Genomic DNA, 18,739 nt, shown 5'->3' with positions numbered 1-18,739 from the left:
TCAGAGAAAAAAGGAGAAAATGAAGTTTAACCCCTTGCCAGAAATAATGACTAATCAATCTACTTAATTTCTTTTGTAGAATATTTTTCAATAATATTCAAAAAGAAAAATGTTACGCTGTAGCTGTTCGGTTTACTAAAAATATTTAAGGATTATGTTGTTATTGTACAATAACTGCAAGGTACACAACAAATTTACAAGCCACGGTGGAGGCACGTAAATAGCCCGGTTATTTATACGTTATTTACAACACGTAGCCCTGGAGAGTTTATACAAAGGAGATATTTTGTTTAGCTGTTCCTTTAGACGGGGAAGGGCGAGTTTTCTTTGGTAACTGGTTGGAAAGTTTCTCGCGGCGGCTATCGCGTACCTGCTAAACTAATAAAGCGGCAGTGATCGAGTTAGGAAGATTCAATTGTCTTTGTAAATAGCGTTGGATATCAACTGTCGATGCCCGGAAGCGGTTTACTTTGGCTCCCTTATCTGAAAGGTGATCCATAGGGAATCCTCGATCCGTCGTGCACTGAATTACAAAGGGTTTCGACACCGTGCCAAGAACAGTGATTCAGTCAACGTGAACATTTTTCTTTCATTAGGGATTGGACAGAAAATAGACAGTCAGATACATGAACGACGTGTAAAGGTCTTTATTTGGTTCTTTAATAAACGTTCCACGATACATGTTACCGTGAACAATAACATTCTCCTCTTTGTTTTTGGTACGCATACATTTGTAGGCGTTTAATGGGGCGAAGGGGAAGGCGGTGAGTCTCCCCGGACGCCCTTAGCTCAGGTGGGCGACCACCAGGTGACAACGGGATTTGGGTCCGTTCTCACTGGCGATCCCCCGGCATGAGTTCCAAAAAACGGGGTTATAGGCGTCCGGGGCAGGGATCGTCTGTCGTTAGACGAAAAACGCCCCTTTTTCTCTTCCTACACATTATATGAATATAATATACCAACATATCACGCATTTCTTTTAAGAGTAAAATTAAAGATGATCACTTAAACAATAGGCACATCAGTTTCATGCTAACATATATAACGTTGAAGATATTCTGCTACGTTAAATGAAAATATTAATCTTGTCATTAAGAATACTGATTGAAAACGAATCAATGGAACTTATATTCGATGTATGCTGCTATACTCTCGTGTGTAGTTGGACTGTTTCGAAACAAAACACACGTGATAAACTTTTGCATCTCTTTTTTTAGATATATATATATACATGTACACAAGTAATGTTTTCTTCTATAGTATGTACAATGATTTTTATTTCTTCGCAAGTTCAATTTAGAATCGAAGGTGCGGCTTGTTTTTAATCATGTGTCTGTGAACAAATAATTTGTATAAGTTTTTGATATTGTACTCGAGTAAGACTTTTTTAATCATAAGAATACATACTTGTCGAGATGTTCCCAGAATACCATTAACGCAGCCCGGTCCAAGTGTCTTTTTGTTCTGCTCAATTCTATCACCGTCACAGCCCAACGTGCCACGTTCGCGTCCAGCCTCATTTCGTCGTATTTCAGATGAAACGCGCAAACTGTAAAGGTACGATAGACTTAATATTGTTCATACAAATGAGCAAAGAAGTAATTACAGTATAAGTACTTTTTGAAAAGATTTCAACAGGGTTGCCATCGAAAGGCCAGCCCTTAAATTGCCAAGCTGGACCCATTACAAACACAGCGACGACCCTTTCCCAGTCTGCGTTTGTGAGTTTCTGAGGATTGTCCACCACCCTGTATGGAACCGTGAGTCCGCCTTCCTTTCGACGTTGCAGGAGGACCTCGTTTTCTCGTTTGGAACCCTGTGCTCGTTTCTCCTCGTTGCTGACGTACTTCAAATCTTGAAGTATATCTTTAGAATTGTACATTGTGATCAAGGATGTGTTAGCACTTGGAATGATAATGATAGGAGTTCTGCTAGGCCGTTTGTTCTGTGCCGCTTGCTGCGGCGTCAGTTTGGCGGCCGAAGTCGGTAGGAGACCGGAATTGGGTGTCGCGGAAGGATTGGTCGGTGGTTTCCTAACTGCTGGATTGGTACCCTCGGTCACAGACTTCAGGGTCATACCGTGATAGGTACCCATGGTGTCGATCTTGAATCCTTCTGTTTCTTCCTTCTGCCTGATAAACCTTTCCTGATCGTAACGATTATAGACGGCTGGCTGGGGTAACGGGCGCATAGGCGTGGAACGCGGAGTAACCATGGGTGTAGGTGCAGCAGGACCTTTTTGTCTACCCTCCTCGCGAGCCTTGATACTTTGAAGTATAGCAAATATATTCTTTGCAAATATCTTTCCACTGCTTTGCAGAATGGTCGCGCGTGTTCTCCATTGCCTCTCCCTTGAAACTATGTCCTTGGTACCGTCGACGTCCATCAATATAACGCATAAATCAGATCCCATTCCAATATCATCATTTTCCTTGATAGTAGTACGTTTCTTGGCTAAACGTTTAGCCTTGATGGCTGCAATCTTTTCAACAGACATGGCCTCTGACAGGGATTTGATGTTGTCCACTGTAACAGAGGCTTCTTTAGGGGCATCCAGTCTAGCTGCAAGCTGTTCTTTAACCTTCTGCACATGAGTCTCCTCGAAACGAGGCTTCTTGGAGGATCCACTTTCCAGCCCATCTTCGGCTGTTCTCTTTACTTGGGTAGGAATTTCCAGAGGAGCAGATTTGTCTATGGCGGCTGATGTTGCAGTTTCACCATTGAGGTAGGCCAATAAATCTTTCCTATCAGGTCGACGTACAACTGGGATATTTTCTGCAGCTGCTTGTCGTACGTACACAGGGTGGGTGAGTTGCACATGTTTGAGTAAAAACAGCAGACATTCGAGGGTGTAATATTCCTTTGGTGTTCCTTCCTTGCCAGATCTACGATAAAATATATTCTATAATCTGTATTCTTCTACATGAGGTTATTTTTTTTTATTAAAATATCTGCGCACTTCTATTACAGGTGATTGAAAATTCGTGCAGAAAACTGTTTAATGGTGGAACCTGAGTACAGGTTACAGCTGTCGATATTAATTCGCAATTAACCAAATGTACACTTACCCGTAAGTTAAGTAGTTTGTTTTCACATTTTTCGGCCAGGAAAACTCGCCAAATATAATCTGATTTTCACGTTCAATTATTTCCTTTTTATTAACGTTATATTGCCGTAGCAAGCTCAATGGATCCGCCATGATTACAAACTACTACCCCACCTTTGGCTAATCTGACAAACCAAAAAGTAAATTACGCACAGTGCACTATTTATGCATGTTAATTTTTGGTTGTCAAGTTACAAACGTCAAATTTTCTCTATAATTTCAAAAGGTGAGGGCGTATAAAAAACATCTTGCAATATCTGCAGGTATCTTTTAAGAAATCTTGTCTTCTTTATTATGCGTTATTAGAAAGTAGTTGTTCATCTTTTTCGGAATTTCGTAGTCGATCGTTTTAAAGGCGCTCCCTTCATGGCGTAGCTTTATTTACACTGGGCTTTGAACAGCGATAAAGAATCAGCTGTTGTGTCAAACAATTCCCGAAGTCTGTGTAGGTACTCGGATCGAATCTGCACCGTGTATACATTTCATTAACCTTCGCTTATCGTAATCATCAATGCTAATTGCTAAAGAACGATGAGCTTCCCGGAGAAACAAGATAATATATCGAAGGATGAATGGGTTGCCAAGCTGGAGGAGAACTCTCATACGCTACGCGTTTCCATGAACAATTTGATCATGAATTACCTCGTCACAGGTTAGTTCTTCCATTGTTAAGAAGCAACTTTGTAATTTTTCTATTGTACTCAATAAGTTGTGTCGTTCAGAGGGATTCAAGGAAGCGGCTGAAAAATTTCAACAAGAATCTGGGGTAGAACCCACTGTAGATCTGAGCTCTTTGGATGATAGAATCCGTATCAGAGAAGCCATTCAGAATGGCCGTATTCAAGAGGCGACGGATCTTGTAAATCAGCTACATCCAGAATTATTGGATAACGATAGATACCTTTACTTTCATCTGCAACAATTGCATCTTATCGAGTTGATTCGCACAGGGAAAATAGAGGAGGCTTTACAGTTTGCTCAGGATCGGCTAAGCGAAGCTGGAGAGTCAGATGATAATATTTTATGCGAATTGGAACGTACTCTGGCTCTGCTGGCTTTCGACGAACCTCACAAGAGTCCTTACAGTGATTTATTGCATCCAACTCATAGACAAAAGGTAAGAATTATAATTAATTATATATCTGTTATAAACATTTTGATTTTTCTATGAAATTATAGATCGCGAGCGAACTGAACGCAGCTATATTAAAAATGGAATACAAGGAATCAACCAGCCCGCGAGTAAATAATTTACTCAAAATGATACTTTGGGCACAGGATGAATTGGAAAAGAAAAAAGTGAAGTATCCTAAAATGACTGATCTAGGTAGTGCCACTATCGAAAGCCCGAAATAATTTGAATTGGACAAAGTGTGGGATGATGAAAATTTATTTATTAGGATGAAGAAAAGAGGTGTGATTGTATCATATTAGTGTTTAACATGTGAACAGGTTTCAAGAATAGAATAAAAATTTGAACTTTTTAATATATTCTCATTTGAATAGCAATTATTTTCTACGAGAAACGTCGAATTTCGATCATAGATTCAGAGAGAAAGAGAGGAATGCGCTAATTACGATTAACGAGTGTTTTTTAATATTGTAAACAAAGTCACTGTCATACTTCTTTTCACATATGTGACATCACAAACACGATTAAAAGTACAAGTTCGTCGCTTGTTTGTAAAAGCATTTGCTAATATTTCTTAGACGATATGTGTGCACTAAGAAACGGACCATTTAAATTAATATCTGTGCAATATATGTGGCGGGAAACCGCGAAAATACCTTTAAAAGCTTAATCATAAGTTACATATATTACAATAGAGAAGTTTAGTATGTTGTGATTAGTATTTAGTTTAAAAATAGAAAAGAATAACATTAGAAATATAGTTTGAACATAACATTGTGTGATAATTATTTGATGTTTCTAAAGATTTATATTTCATACTACTGATATAGTAAAAATATAATATAGCAAAATAACAAATGTTTCAACATCTTCAAATATTCCTCTCTTCGATCACTTGCGTTTCTATGTATCCAATTTTGATAAAAATAATTACGCGCTAAATAATAATTGTCATTAATAAATAACATTCATAATTAGAACTACCATCCGAACATATATTCCATCGCTTTAGAAACTAGACCCGTAGATTTCTGTGGTACATTTTCTGGCACTCTCACTGACTGAGGACTAAGCTGATTATAACCAGCTGCCAGAGGTCTTGCATTTTGTATCCTAACCGGTGTACGCGGTGTACTGTATTCCGGTGATTGATTAAGTCTGCTTAGATTGGAGAAGCACTTGATACTTCCATTTATTCTTGAACGATTTTCTTTATCAGAACCTAGTATTACACCCTCATCCGTACAAGGAATTACGCCAACCATAATAGATCCAGACACGATATTACCATTGCACGCGAGTGCTCTTTGTGCTTCCTGTTCTGAAGCACATTTCAAATGAATCCAGTTACTCTGTGCATGCGGAGGCGGATGCTTGTCCACTATACGAACTCTGCTCGAAATATGAGCTAAAACGGTGTTCGTGTCACTAGGAGGGAAACCAAAAACGGTTACCCATTGCAGAAGTCCCTGGGATTCATTTTTATTTGGATTTAATGAACTATCATTGAATATGGAAGCATTCATGGTATTCATTAAGTTTCTAGTTTGATTGCAGGGAATGCTTTGATTGGCTGGTGACATGTATGATGTTTGAGATGTTTCTAGAGTATCAAATAATCCCCTGGTCGGTGGTCCACCTGTGTGACTTTCTGTGACCATTTGAGAAGTATTAGGGGTATTACCACCACCAAATACTGCTTTCTGACGGCTAGTACGATAGTCTGGAGTGCCATAATGTGAGAGTGGAGATGACAGAGTTGTATGTCCAATGTGCAATTGCTTTGGAGTCTCCTGAGGACTTGCTAGATTTACTTTAGCTGGCTAAAAAATTATCAAACATTGCTATGTAATAAATGTGCTATAAAGTACTATGCAATGAAATGATAAATGTTACGTACAGTTGTGCTATCACCTAACAGGAAACTTGGAAGATAAGCAGAAGCTACTGGACTTCCAGGACTTTGCACAGGACTTCCAACAGGTGATCCCAATGTCATAGGTTCCATCTAAAATAAAAAAACGTTTATTTCTTTCATTGAAATTGGTGGTAGTACTGTTTAAAAAAATTTAAACGCTAGATTATTTGCTGCTTTATTGAAAGAGTAATATTTTATTATTAACTTCATGTATAAATTTGGTAATTTTAACTTAGAATCATTGAGGTTATACATATGAAAATGTTAAATGTATACATGCAAATCAAATATAATGAAAAAAATTAATTTGTATTTTTGTAGGTACTTACTATTCTTACTTTAAAAAATTCTATAAATTTTTAATTAAGCGTGCAAACACACAAATAATCACAGACGTTTGAACGTTGATAGATATTTAAATAACGAACAATATTTCCCTTTCACTAATAGATGGCTCTTGAATCTGCTGTTAAAAAAGGCGGGATGGGAAGCTGGACATATTATTTATATTTATATAAGCAAAAATATATGTCTGAGACATTCTTTAAACTTGGATATGTTTTATTGAAATATTAAAATTATGTAAGTATCGGGATAGGATATATTTCATTTCAATTTTCATTTTAAAGTAGGTTCAATACTTTCAATTTTGATGTCTTTGATTTTATTTCTTAAAAATCAGTCAAAACTGGAAAATTATTAAAATAATTGTTTACAACAAGTATTTTTTAGTATTTCAAAAAGACCGCCATAAATTATTTTTAAATTCGATCTCAGCGCCATCTATACAGAAACGGCGCAAACTACTCGACGAATTACCGATCTATCTTCCGTGGGGCACTAGCGCCATCTATTAACAGATGTAGGTAATAAGTTGTCGAGTAGTTTCCGCCACTTTTTAGTAGATGGCGCTGGCGTTCCCTTTTTTTCGGAAAATTGTTTCTATGCTATCCTAGATGTCAACTTCCCAGCTCTGTCACATGATTTACACAAGTCTTGTAACCGGCTTCCCAGTAAACAACGAAGCGTATCCATGGTTTTTCCAAAAGTTGCGAATTTAGTCATTTATAACAGGACTCAAAGTGAGTAAACCTGAGCCAGAACGTTTATTGTACGCGATGGTGAACAACAAAGACTCTATGCAAATTTTTATGAGGAAACTGTGATATACAAATGATACTGTCATTATACTTTTTCTAAGGAATTATATTTTTGCTGTTCCTACAGTCTGAGTACATTCACAGACGTATGGATCTCAATGGTGAGTTATTTTTTCTATTTTGTCAGAGAATACTAATAGAAGAGCACATCATTTTTAGACACAGTACCTACGACAAAAAAAAATAACTTTACAAAAGTGTACACCTACTTCAATCAAGGAAAGGACTTACATTTATCTTTGTGATGACTTTTTAACTGTTTTAATTAAAGCAAAGTATTGAAATTTGTAGGTAAATCAATTCCTGGGACTAGTAGAGATACATCCATGGAAGCATCCTCAGAACCACCGAGTAAAAGGAAAAAAATCTCTGATGCTCAACATCTCCAACTTGCAATCAAAATGGATGATAATTTGGATTCAGATTCAGAAGATGGTTTTGGCAGTGACAATGACTATAAGCTTCAACCGGTGCAATCTATAAAAGAAGAACAGCCTGGCATGACATGTCCTACTCTTTTTACGTTTTTGTCTTTATCCGAACTACCGACCCAGAATTCTCCAAAATCTTCCGAGTCTGCCGACAGTGAACCCGGTACCGATCCCCTAACTACCACTCCTTTCGAGTGTAAATATATTCCTTCGTTAAACATTTTCGATATAAATTCCGCCGGTAACGAAGAATTAAAAATAAAACCTGAGTCCAGTTCCCCTATTCATTATTTTTCATTGTTATTTACCCGGCAATTTTTCCAACAAATAGTAGACGAAACCAACAAATTTGCGCGGCTTCCTAGTTCCCAAATTTCACACTGGAAAGATCTGACTACGGACGAAATCAAGGTGTTCTTAGGTTTATTTTTCCACACTGGTGTTATCAAGATAATGCGGTTACGATATTATTGGGACAAAAGTGAACTATTTAATTTCCCATTTTTCTCAAATAGAATGTCTAGAGACAGATTTCTTTCCATTCTACAATCTCTTCGCTTCACTGAAGATCCTGTGGAAGCAGAAGCAGCACCTAAAGATCCTTTATATCAAATCCGGTCTATAATCCAACATTTTCACAATAGAATGACAGAAGTCTATGAATCGAGAAAGAAGATTAACACAGATGATTCAATGATGACATGGAAGGGACGTGTTTTTTATAGATCCTATGTTCCAAACAAGATTTACAAATATGGTATTAAATTGTATATATTGGCAGAGAATGATGGACTCATCCATCGTTTATTGATTCATCCTGGTACAGAGGATAGTGACTTGGAAAGCCAGGGTGATGCTGGTAGAGTTGCCCAGGCAATGTTGGAAAGCATGGAAAATGCACAACCTTCTCCATTTATGGACAATCTTTATAATGGAGTAGCTTTTAGTCCTGAGATGCTTCAAGAGCTTGCTGGAAAAGGTAATTCCAGCCATGTAAATATTTCAAAAACTGCCACAAAAAGAGGAGGAGAACAAGGAAGACCCAAAGGTGTGCTTCAATTTAATAAACGTATAGGAGCCATTGATCAACTGTTATCGTATTATCTTAACACACGGAAATCATTGAAGTGGTATACAAAATTGTGTTTCGATATTTTAGAATTAATGTTGCTTAACTCTTATTTATTATACAAGAGATATTCAGAGCAAAAAGATCGTTGTTTGTTTAACTTTCGCCTGGATATCGTAAAGAATTTATCAGGTCCAGGAATGCCGAAAGTTTGTCCTGTTCGTACTCCTTCTACTTTGTCTTTCATTAATTCAGTTCATTTTCCAACTACGGATCCGGATTGTCCTGCGAAGAAAAAAAGGCGAGCACAAAAAAGATGTAGATTATGTTACGAAAAAAAAATTATGAAAAGTGTCATCACGTTTTGTCCAGGCTGCGAAGGTAATCCAGGCCTTTGCCTTAGCTGTTTCGTTGAATATCATAGGAAAAATGATTTTAAAATTATTTGATACAAAGTTACGTTTTTATTACTAAAAATAAATTATTTTTTCAGTATAAACGAAGCATCATTTTCTAAAACCTTATTTTTAATAACCCGCGTTTTAGGATTTAGTATATAATTAATAAGAAGTTTGAATAATAAAATAAATGTCGAATCAAATCTTCCCGCGCAGGTGGAAAAGAAATACGTAAAATAAGTGTCGTTCAAATTTCCCTCCTCACGTATATTTTTTACTTCTCATGTACAAGATGGCGTCCTTGCATGAAAGAGAATACCCCGTTGAAGGTTTCAATCTGTTTTGTATGACGTGGCTCGTGAAACAGCACAGTTTTAAACTCCGTGCCTAGTGGTGGAGATGTATTTTCGGTAAATAATATTGTGCTCACAACGAAATGTGTTTTTGAAAGCCTGTAGTGTTGTAATCTACCTGATCTTGAGAACTTTCCATGGTCATATACTCTGGTAAGTGAAATTCTTCGTTATTTCTATTGTAAAATATATCTGTATTATATATGTATATGTATAACCTTACACAGTAACTTGATTAATATTCAAGTGCTATTAGTTTTTTTTATTTAAATCAAACTGTTGATATTCACTTCGTATGAATGCAATTATTCACACAGTGTTAAATCTTTTATATTGTTCCTAGAATATAAGGGGTATGAAAAAAATCAATAAACACCTTTTTATTGTGTAAAATTCTTGTATTGGTAAATATTATTAGAAAAATATTAGCTAGTTGATCTATGTTTGCACATAAAGTGATAGAAATATCAATAATGCATAAACAAATGATATATTAATTATGTTACAATATATTTTTGATGTAACATAGCTTGATCCACTGTTTAAATAATTATTACATTAATATTATTTGAACTGATTGGACTCAGAGTTTAATTAATCACAATAGATATGTTAATATATCAAATAATCATACAGATTCAATTTATACATTTGCTGCAAACGATAACCAAATGGTGTCTCTATAGACATGCTTTTTGTATATATACAATAAAGCATACTCATTTGATGGTAATTTCAACATTTTTAGCAATTGAGATTTTTCTTATTTATATGAGTAATTTGAAACAAATTTATAGCATAAATTTCACCTTATGTGTTCTTTTATTGTTAAGTCATCGAAGCAAATGGACATAACCTATTAGATTTATGTTCTGGTTCTGTTTCTCTTACATGCTTTACAATTGTTAACAATACAGTGGATTTCAATTGTTTCTTATGAGTGCAATAAAAAGTACATAATCTTATCTGGTATAAGAAACAAATGTAATATTACATTTTTTGACTCAACATTAATCTTGAATACTATTGTATCATATCATTGGCATTATTTCAATAGAAGGATTAAGTATGTATTATCCATTTTTAAGTATCCATTCCACTGCATTGGTATTAGTTTATCATCTATTTAAAAGATTATTGACTACTGATACTGAATTTGGTTATTTTGTAAAAAATTATACATGTAAGCACAGGGCCCAGAGCAAGTGCCCAGTTTGCCCGGTGCTAGGGACGGCTCTGCCGATAGCCCATAAACGTATCGGCTATTGTTATCGATGTAGTGTCTGGTAGAGCCAATATTGCGTTTCAATTCAACAAAAATACATATTAATATCCCCCATGATTTATCTCTGTTATAGCGGTAATTAATAGCACATGTAAAAAAAAACAAGTCATTATTCGAAATCCGATACGGAATCCATCTCCATAAAGTTCAACCCAATTTATCAAATCTGTGCCACTTAATTCTCGGTAGAAGCTGTGAATGATACGATGATGAATGCGAAGTACACTTTTGCGACTAACATCAGGTTTACATGAAATTTGACACGGCTCCCTTTTTTTTCAAGAGTTTAACTTCTAATTTTGCCTTAGCTATTCTTTTAATTCATCCAGCGTAAAGGTTGAGAACGGTAAAGATGTTAGTTCAGCACAGTGACGGATTCAGGGAGGGGGCTAACGAGAGCTGTCGCTCCTCGACACTTCAGGAATCTGTAAAAAAAAAAAAAAAAAAAAAAAAGAAAATTAATTTTTAATCAAAATTCCTTTTGCTGGTATCTTAATTTTTTGTATTAAAATGAGTTATAAAGATATATATCTTCACATAACTTCTGGACCCGCGTGTTCTTCCAAATGAAAAGCATGCCAACTTGTTCTATAAACGAATGCATCCTACACAATTATTTTATTTATTCATGGCTAATATTATCATATTTTTCTACGACATATTTTTAATTATAATTATGGCGTCAACAAATGATTTTCGTTGTTTTCATTTCGACCAAATGTACGTCATACACCATTGTATGTATTCATCCGAGGCAACCTCTATTAGAAAGTAAATCTAAAAGCATAGTTATTCTATTTAGAAAAACAAAGGTGACCTTTAATTTCGAGAACAACTCCATCTGGAAAGAAAATTGATATCAACCATGTGTACGAATCCCTTCTGTACGATAAAATTCGTGTTAGACAAACTTGTCCTGGATAATTTAAAAGGTGGTAATAGATAATTGGCTGAACTCTGTGTATAAAGTATTTACATGAGTTTCCATTGGCAATTTATAGTACAAGCGGACTTGTCGCAGCAAAGGGCAGACGTGCGCCACAGAGAATAGCACGCACTTGTACACGCGTAGATATTAGAGGTTCTCTATAGGTAAAGATCGTATACGTATATCTACCTAGCTAGTACCACCTTTAACGGTTCGATAACTTCCATATCTTAACAGCGGGAAATATGACGGCATAATGTAACTTCTTTTATCTTGTATGAAACAATGATGAAGATTACTGAAATTTTTTACCCGATTATATCTGGATGATGTTTCGTATATTTATAGTACTAACGAAACTTTCCATTTTCATTCGAAAATTCTTACCTTACCCGCAACATAATTGTACAACTTTATATAACGGTATAATGCGTATTTGAAACAATGATGATACGGCATTTATAACTGATTCAGATCAGAATTTTTACATAAAATTTCTTCATTTCCTCTTTTATGTTGCCTAATAAATATTAGCTATGCTATTGTATAAGGAAGATTAATACCTTATAAAAATTTTAATCTCAATTTTTCATCTCTTGGGTACAATTATATCCACTTTTTTAAATGCTTCTGTACTTCAGTGTTTACGATACTTCATTAAAATGAGTAATCTTAAGTGTTATGTAAACTCCTTCAATTAAAGTATGGTACAGATATATATCAAATATCTATATTTTTCCTATTTTTGAATACTACCTAAAAGTCCAATTTTAAGATTGATTATATAAATATTTTGTCAAGCAACATAAATTATTTAATTTTGAAGTTCCTTTATTGCAACTTACCAAACGTATAGTATTTAAATCTTATGATCTATCAAAGTACATTTGTTCCAGTGATTGTATTTCTATTTATATTACATTTACATATTGTACTTGCAGTCATAACACATACCTGTACAAACATACGTGCGTTCAATCATCAAACATTCAATCTAAAAACATTAGAAAACATGTAGAATAAATGAATAATTCAACATAAATTCCTTTTATTCTAACATCATACAAAACAAATTGAAACTATTTAAATAGGTCACTTTTGAATTGTTGTTGAAACATTGATCTGTCATTCATTAAAGTTCATTCAAATAGTAATGTTGTTCACACTAGTGTACATTATTATATATTCTTGATACATAATGTTTGTTAGAATATATAACTGTTGTTTACTATTATACATTGAGAGATGTGAAAGGGGCTTTTTGTACGGTACAAGTATGAATCGGGCGTCGGTGCGCGCATCGGCAGCACCGAGTCCTCGAAATCCGGGGGAGTAGCGCCGCTCGCGGGAATAGCCCACCAGCGGAGCGGTACTCGCTCTGCCCGTTTCGTGCACCAACGAAATATCTTCGACTAGACTGAACTCTTCTTCGGGCACCGAATCTAAACAGTAAGTCTTTTCCATTTCTCTTAGCCGTAAAAGGAACGCGTATATTATATCTTAACGGCGTATCCCTTTGGATACATTGGAAAAAGGACTGTTTCTCTTTCGGTCTTGATTCACATTTTACGTTCTACGTTCTTTGATTATGTACATATTACATAAATCCATATGTATTTACAGTATTACGTACGGGTGTGTAAGATGGGCGCACATGTATGTACATATGTATATACATGTACGTACATATGTATGCGTATATACCTTTATGCATATATGTGCATATATGAGATGTGTATATAAATATAAGTTACACATGCGCACACGAGCTCACACACCTAAATTTATATATTCTTTCGGAGCATACATATATGTATATGTACACACACCACACGTATACGTGTAGTTGTATTATTGTGGTATGTACCGAGTTTTGCAGAGATTGAAGAAATTTTATTTTTTAATGTTGAACGTTGTAATTAACGTTATATATGCACGTGTATGTATATAATGTATGCGTGCGCATGTATACGTGCGATATTATCTATGAAGAGCAAAAATTTCGTCTTCATCTTGTTTATTCTGTACGTTATCTAACCTTGTTAGATTGCGCATAAATTTTGGTAAATGGCGTATTTTCATGTCATAGAGAATCGCTGATATTCGATTCCGTTTGCTTATTTTGTATTGAAGAATTAGAAAAAGCGAATATGAGCTTGTTGCCGGAACGAATAAGATCGATCGAAACGACGATTTCCGTTTCGGTATGCACTGTGTATTTACGACATTTGAATAGGATGAGGTGTTCTTTAATGTTACTGTATGTGTGCAATCATTCATGGTTGCATTTAAGAATTGAACGTGTAGACGAATATTTCATTTCATTGATAAAGACTGTTTAATAATTTATATTAATATTTTTTCTATTCTTGTCTCACAACTATTTATGTCAAATTCAATTATTTTTAGGGATGGATCAATAAAATTATAATCTGTATTTTCAAATATAAATTCCTAAAGATATAAAGATTCTTTTGTAATTTCATTTTTCTAGAAGTAAAGTAACATGGATGAATGTGCTTATAGCGTTTGTAATTTTTGTTGTAGATCTCCACTGGCATGGAGCTAGGAGCACATTGATAGTGATAGTCTACAAGGTTAGTATCTACATTTTGTAAAAGATTTCATAATTTTATGAATTTAGTTTAAAGAGCCTTGACATTTAACAAAGAATCATTTAACTTTCACATGTACAAGAATAATTTAAAGTAATATCGCGTGCTTTCAACTCACAAAATATAAAGGGTTATTAAATGTATCTTATTGTAAGGTACATTGTTTTCAAACATTAGATCTTGGTTTCTATGCATTGCCTGCCAAAGAAGAACTGAGCCCTATGTTTCCACACAATTCTAGTTCACATGAGATTTCTACAGAAACAAATGCCTTCGTACAAAATTCCATGGTAAGTTTCATTTATTATTTTTCATTTAACATAACTAATATCAATTAGAAAACCTATACTTAATTTTTCATTTTACCTTTACTGTATATTCCAAAAAGAGAACAGGATACTTTGGTACATTTATAGTACCACTTTGTCTCATGTTTCATTTCATGCTATTGTATTTTTTCCATACTATAACATATAGATTGATGAGACCTTGAAAATTTCTTTGGATAAATGCTATCAAGCAAGCTTGAAACATAAAAAGAAATGCTTTAAGCATTAAAGCATAAAGTATATTTAATAATAACATTTTCTTTTTTCAGGGGGATGTAGTAGTATTAGGGAAAAACAGTCCGATAGGGATGGGGGAGGGAAGAGAATCAGAGAATGCTAGATACTGTGATATTGAATTCATAAACAACAGCATGATGGCAAAACCTACTAGCCATCTCGAAAATATCGTCGCCACTGACTTTTTAACCGTCCTGTCGAGCCAAACTGGTAACTATCAATTTTTATATTATCATCTTGAATCTCGTATTCTATTATAATGATGGTATTGAAAAGAGGGTATATTTTATTATACGACAAGTTAAACAACGCAAATTTTCTACAATTGGCATGGGATGATACCCCCTACTACTTACAGTTCTCACTTTCATATATATTATCCTATTAGAATAAACAATACTCGAGTAATATTATGAATGCTGTCAAGGAAAGAGATAATTTTGGAAGATAATACGTAATTTTGACAAAATTATTTTACTTTTCCAGGCAAGTTTATCTTGACTAGTCGAAGCTTGATCTGCCAGTCAGTGGCGTCGTCAACCACAAAACACCCAACAAAAAATCATCTTCTAACTTACGATAATAATAATATTATTATTAATATTAATAATAATAATAATAACAATGGTAGTAGTGGTAATAATAATAATAATAACGATAATGATAATCCTAAACTAAATGATCGCTCAAATCGAGCGGAACATAATCATCAAGACGATCGAAAACCAACAGTTCATAAAACAACAACAACAACAACAACAAAAAGAAAACATCCGGGCATGTCCGGTAACAAGAAACCGGTCAGCTCCGCCAATAACTCTAAGTCTATGTCTAAGACATTAAGTGATAATAAGACTAGCTTTAGCGTACTAAATATTAGGGTACTAAGTATAAGCGTAAATCTACGATTAACAGGAGATAAGTGTGCAGTCGGTGAAGGGGTACCTAGCCTAGTTAGGATACCCAAGTCTGATCGCCCCTCATCAGGCCACTTCTCTCTCGACTCTCTTGACAATTACTCCTTACTAGGGTCCTGCCTCCATTCGGGCAAATACAATAACGTTAAGTCTAATTTTAGCCTCCTAAGTAATAATAACGATAACTACAAGTCTGTGATATTGCTCAGCTCAACCAGTAACCATTATTTCCTCCGCGTCGAAATGGACGGTGGTGCGAATGCAATGAAATTAAGAACCCATTTGGATTTATTCAGATATTTCGTGAAATCTTTTTTCGACGGTTTATCCTTACAAAAACAATATAATTTCATACTGTTGCCGGAACAGGATGACGATGAATATAACTTCTTAATAAATGACCAAATGATCAAAAGCAAGCATCGTTGGATTATTAACGTTCAATCGATTAACGGATCGAGGAAATTTTCTTTAACATATTTAGAATTATTCTCGAGTAAAATTCTTATGGAGATTATAATACGTTGCGTGAAAAATGATGCATTTTCATGTCATAATCAAGACTCAAACGAACTTTGTTTGTCACGCTTATGTACCTTTGTTAAGTATCTTTATCCGATCGGTGTTGATTCAAAGATTGAAATATTTTTATCAACATATCTATATTCGAAAATTGAATCTCTTCGCTTAGTTTATTCAGATAACTTAAAAACACTGTCAGAGATTAATTCTGTCTTCGTAGAAATTTTGTTGCCAGCCGTTGCTTGCTCAGAAAGCAACAAGCACCCAATGATGAAATCTTGTTTAATCAGAGAAGATGAAACATTGACAAATGTTGTGATCGTCGTTTCGGTGAAGTATAGAATATCAAAAGCGCCTTTAAATTTCATAATACCGAGGAATAATGTTTATGTAAGGGATACGTCGTCGAACGAAGAATCACGTCTGATTAAAGAAGGGGAAAGCGTGGCCACCAGTTCTTCCATTACGCTTATCGTTCCCGGAAACGAGCTAACCGACCAGCCTCCGCGACCTTTCCCATTGAGAAACGCGCCCAACAGCGCACAATCCTCTCCTTCGTGGCTCGATCTGGTCGCGAGCGAGCTGACGCAACGCGCATGTGTTCCACTCTCGTTAGGATGTAAGCTTTATGTGGTTAAATTTAGCTATAAGGTGATTTGCGATTTTAGTATTACGTGGAAGGGGATACCGAGCCACGAGACTAGTTACGAAAGGACACATCTCGATGTTCAATTCTTGAGTATTTCTGTTCAAATAAACGAGACAACATTCACCTATAAGATACCAAATTTTCTAAGAAGAACAAGAACTTGTCTCTTGAACGATGATCCCCTTGAACAAGGGATTAGTCATGATATATTTCTTTCATTAATTAGAAAATTAACAGCAACAACGATGAATTGTGAGAACATGAATTCAATGAAAGACGAACAATTAAATGTCCTATTATTTAATTCGATTAGAAATCTAGTAGAGTGTAGGATGTCAATCGTGGGTATGGAAAATTACAAAATTTGCTGGTCACTCATCATAACGTTAAGAAAATTATTGAACGATGAAATTTTTACCTCAATAAGAATTCTTACACGAAACTACGTGTTCCTATTAAAGATCTTTAGAAGAATGTATTATTCGAATGTGACATTGATGAATGAACAACAAGAACAACAACAATATCCAAACGACGGTTGTTTGTTAAAAAGAACCTCAGATACGTTAATTTTCAAGTTAAAGAAAAAGACAATGGAGATGTTGTCCTCGGATATTAATGGTATTAATCGCGTGGCAACAATTACTGTTGGTGCTCTTTCATTTCAGGATAATGTTAAGTCTAACGAGCCTTCGGCCACTTATCTCGCGAGCTATAAGTACTCGGGGTCACATGCGTCTTATTCTATTAGTTCATTGCGCTCTAATTTATTTAAACGAATAAAGCTAAGGTGTCAAGCTTTCGCTGACGTGATGAATGATAAAATTTCCCGTGAGGATCTCTGTGATTTGTATCGATTTAAAAGAAGGTTATACAAAGTACACGAAGTTATCGGATATAATGTTGAGAACGTTTTTACAAAAAGTCTGATCAATTGTAAACAAGTTGCTCTCATCGGCACGACGACGACGACGACGACGCCTCAGACTGCCCGATTTGTCGACGACAGTTATGATTGTAATAAGAATACTAGCCCGGATTTCAAGAACAAGAACGACACTGTTCGCCTTCGCGACCGCAGTCAATACGAAATGTCGGAAACAGTTGTACGTTCAGGAGATGATACGACTTCCGAAGAAAAGACGAACGATAAGAATCCAATTCCTCTTCGATTGGAAAGTAACGAAACGATTGTAAACGGGTCAAAGCGAATTCAACTGATTGCTTACGCAAGGAATCTCATAGCAGCATCCCTGGGAGTTTCCGATGGCACTTTACAAGCTCAGAAAAATGATCTTAAGCAGACGTTGAAGCTTCTTTTCGGATCGGTCTACGACATGGATCAGCCCAATTTAGAGTATAAGAAAAGATGGGGCATTCCTGGCATTCTCAGATTAGCCGGTGGTGGTGAAACTTCATTGAACAGCGCTGGAGCTACCAACTGGGGCTCTACGCAGACCAGTACTACAAATAACAACAATAATAATCAATCCGGATGGGGTGGTAGTTCGGGAAATCCTTCTGGAAACAGTGGGGCACCTGGAAATTGGACTGGAAATAGTGTAAACAGATCTGTTGCTGCGAATCAGAATCCAAATCAGAATCAAGGACCCGGTGGACAAAATGTTCCAGGTATGTTTATATTCTCTTTAATACTTGAAAATCTCAGACATTTCATATATTTCATGTA

At 35.4% G+C, this 18,739-nt stretch overlaps 4 protein-coding genes and 1 long non-coding RNA gene across 16 annotated transcripts in view; 2 read left to right on the top strand and 3 right to left on the bottom strand.

Moving 5' to 3' along the window:
* Positions 1-1,191: 1,191 nt before the first annotated feature.
* On the bottom strand, positions 1,192-3,204 carry hyx (cell division cycle 73 hyrax). Its single transcript, XM_034329247.2, has 4 exons — positions 3,069-3,204; positions 1,618-2,885; positions 1,408-1,549; positions 1,192-1,333 (listed from the first exon to the last, which is right to left on the bottom strand). Exons 1-4 carry the CDS (start codon positions 3,197-3,199, stop codon positions 1,297-1,299), a joined length of 1,578 nt encoding a protein of 525 aa, XP_034185138.1. The 5' UTR covers positions 3,200-3,204; the 3' UTR covers positions 1,192-1,296.
* Positions 3,205-3,480: 276 nt separating this feature from the next.
* Hou (GID complex subunit 8 homolog protein Houki) lies at positions 3,481-4,597 on the top strand. The gene is made up of 3 exons (XM_034329292.2): positions 3,481-3,758; positions 3,829-4,223; positions 4,286-4,597. The coding sequence occupies exons 1-3, from the start codon at positions 3,638-3,640 to the stop codon at positions 4,460-4,462; spliced, it is 693 nt and encodes a 230-aa protein (XP_034185183.1). The 5' UTR covers positions 3,481-3,637; the 3' UTR covers positions 4,463-4,597.
* Positions 4,598-4,748: 151 nt separating this feature from the next.
* LOC117606598 (nucleoporin Nup35) lies at positions 4,749-6,628 on the bottom strand. The gene is made up of 3 exons (XM_034329284.2): positions 6,486-6,628; positions 6,139-6,246; positions 4,749-6,061 (listed from the first exon to the last, which is right to left on the bottom strand). Exons 2-3 carry the CDS (start codon positions 6,244-6,246, stop codon positions 5,219-5,221), a joined length of 951 nt encoding a protein of 316 aa, XP_034185175.1. The 5' UTR covers positions 6,486-6,628; the 3' UTR covers positions 4,749-5,218.
* A 2,898-nt stretch (positions 6,629-9,526) lies between these two features.
* The window catches only part of gw (trinucleotide repeat containing adaptor protein gawky), a 28,494-nt gene continuing 19,281 nt past the window's right edge, over positions 9,527-18,739 (top strand). For 6 of the 12 annotated variants that reach the window (XM_076689599.1, XM_034329441.2, XM_034329446.2 and 3 more), the window contains exons 1-5: positions 9,527-9,720; positions 14,328-14,377; positions 14,551-14,685; positions 14,994-15,171; positions 15,448-18,681. In XM_076689599.1, coding sequence (XP_076545714.1) covers positions 9,705-9,720; positions 14,328-14,377; positions 14,551-14,685; positions 14,994-15,171; positions 15,448-18,681 — 3,613 coding nt within the window. In that variant the 5' untranslated portion in view covers positions 9,527-9,704. Of the gene's footprint in view, positions 9,721-13,089; positions 13,230-13,965; positions 13,985-14,327; positions 14,378-14,550; positions 14,686-14,993; positions 15,172-15,447; positions 18,682-18,739 lie in introns of those variants that run through there. The other 6 variants (XM_034329444.2, XM_034329443.2, XM_034329448.2 and 3 more) reach the window with 5 other exon arrangements.
* LOC117606676 (uncharacterized) lies at positions 11,319-12,867 on the bottom strand. Its single transcript, XR_004582024.2, has 3 exons — positions 12,626-12,867; positions 11,717-12,536; positions 11,319-11,629 (listed from the first exon to the last, which is right to left on the bottom strand). It is a non-coding gene; the product is annotated as an uncharacterized LOC117606676 (long non-coding RNA).

This window comes from Osmia lignaria, chromosome 8 (assembly GCF_051020975.1).
Source record: "Osmia lignaria lignaria isolate PbOS001 chromosome 8, iyOsmLign1, whole genome shotgun sequence".
NCBI lineage: Eukaryota > Metazoa > Arthropoda > Insecta > Hymenoptera > Megachilidae > Osmia > Osmia lignaria.
The sequence above is the reverse complement of the archived record's forward strand: the minus strand, read 5'-3'. Positions and strand labels throughout refer to the sequence as shown.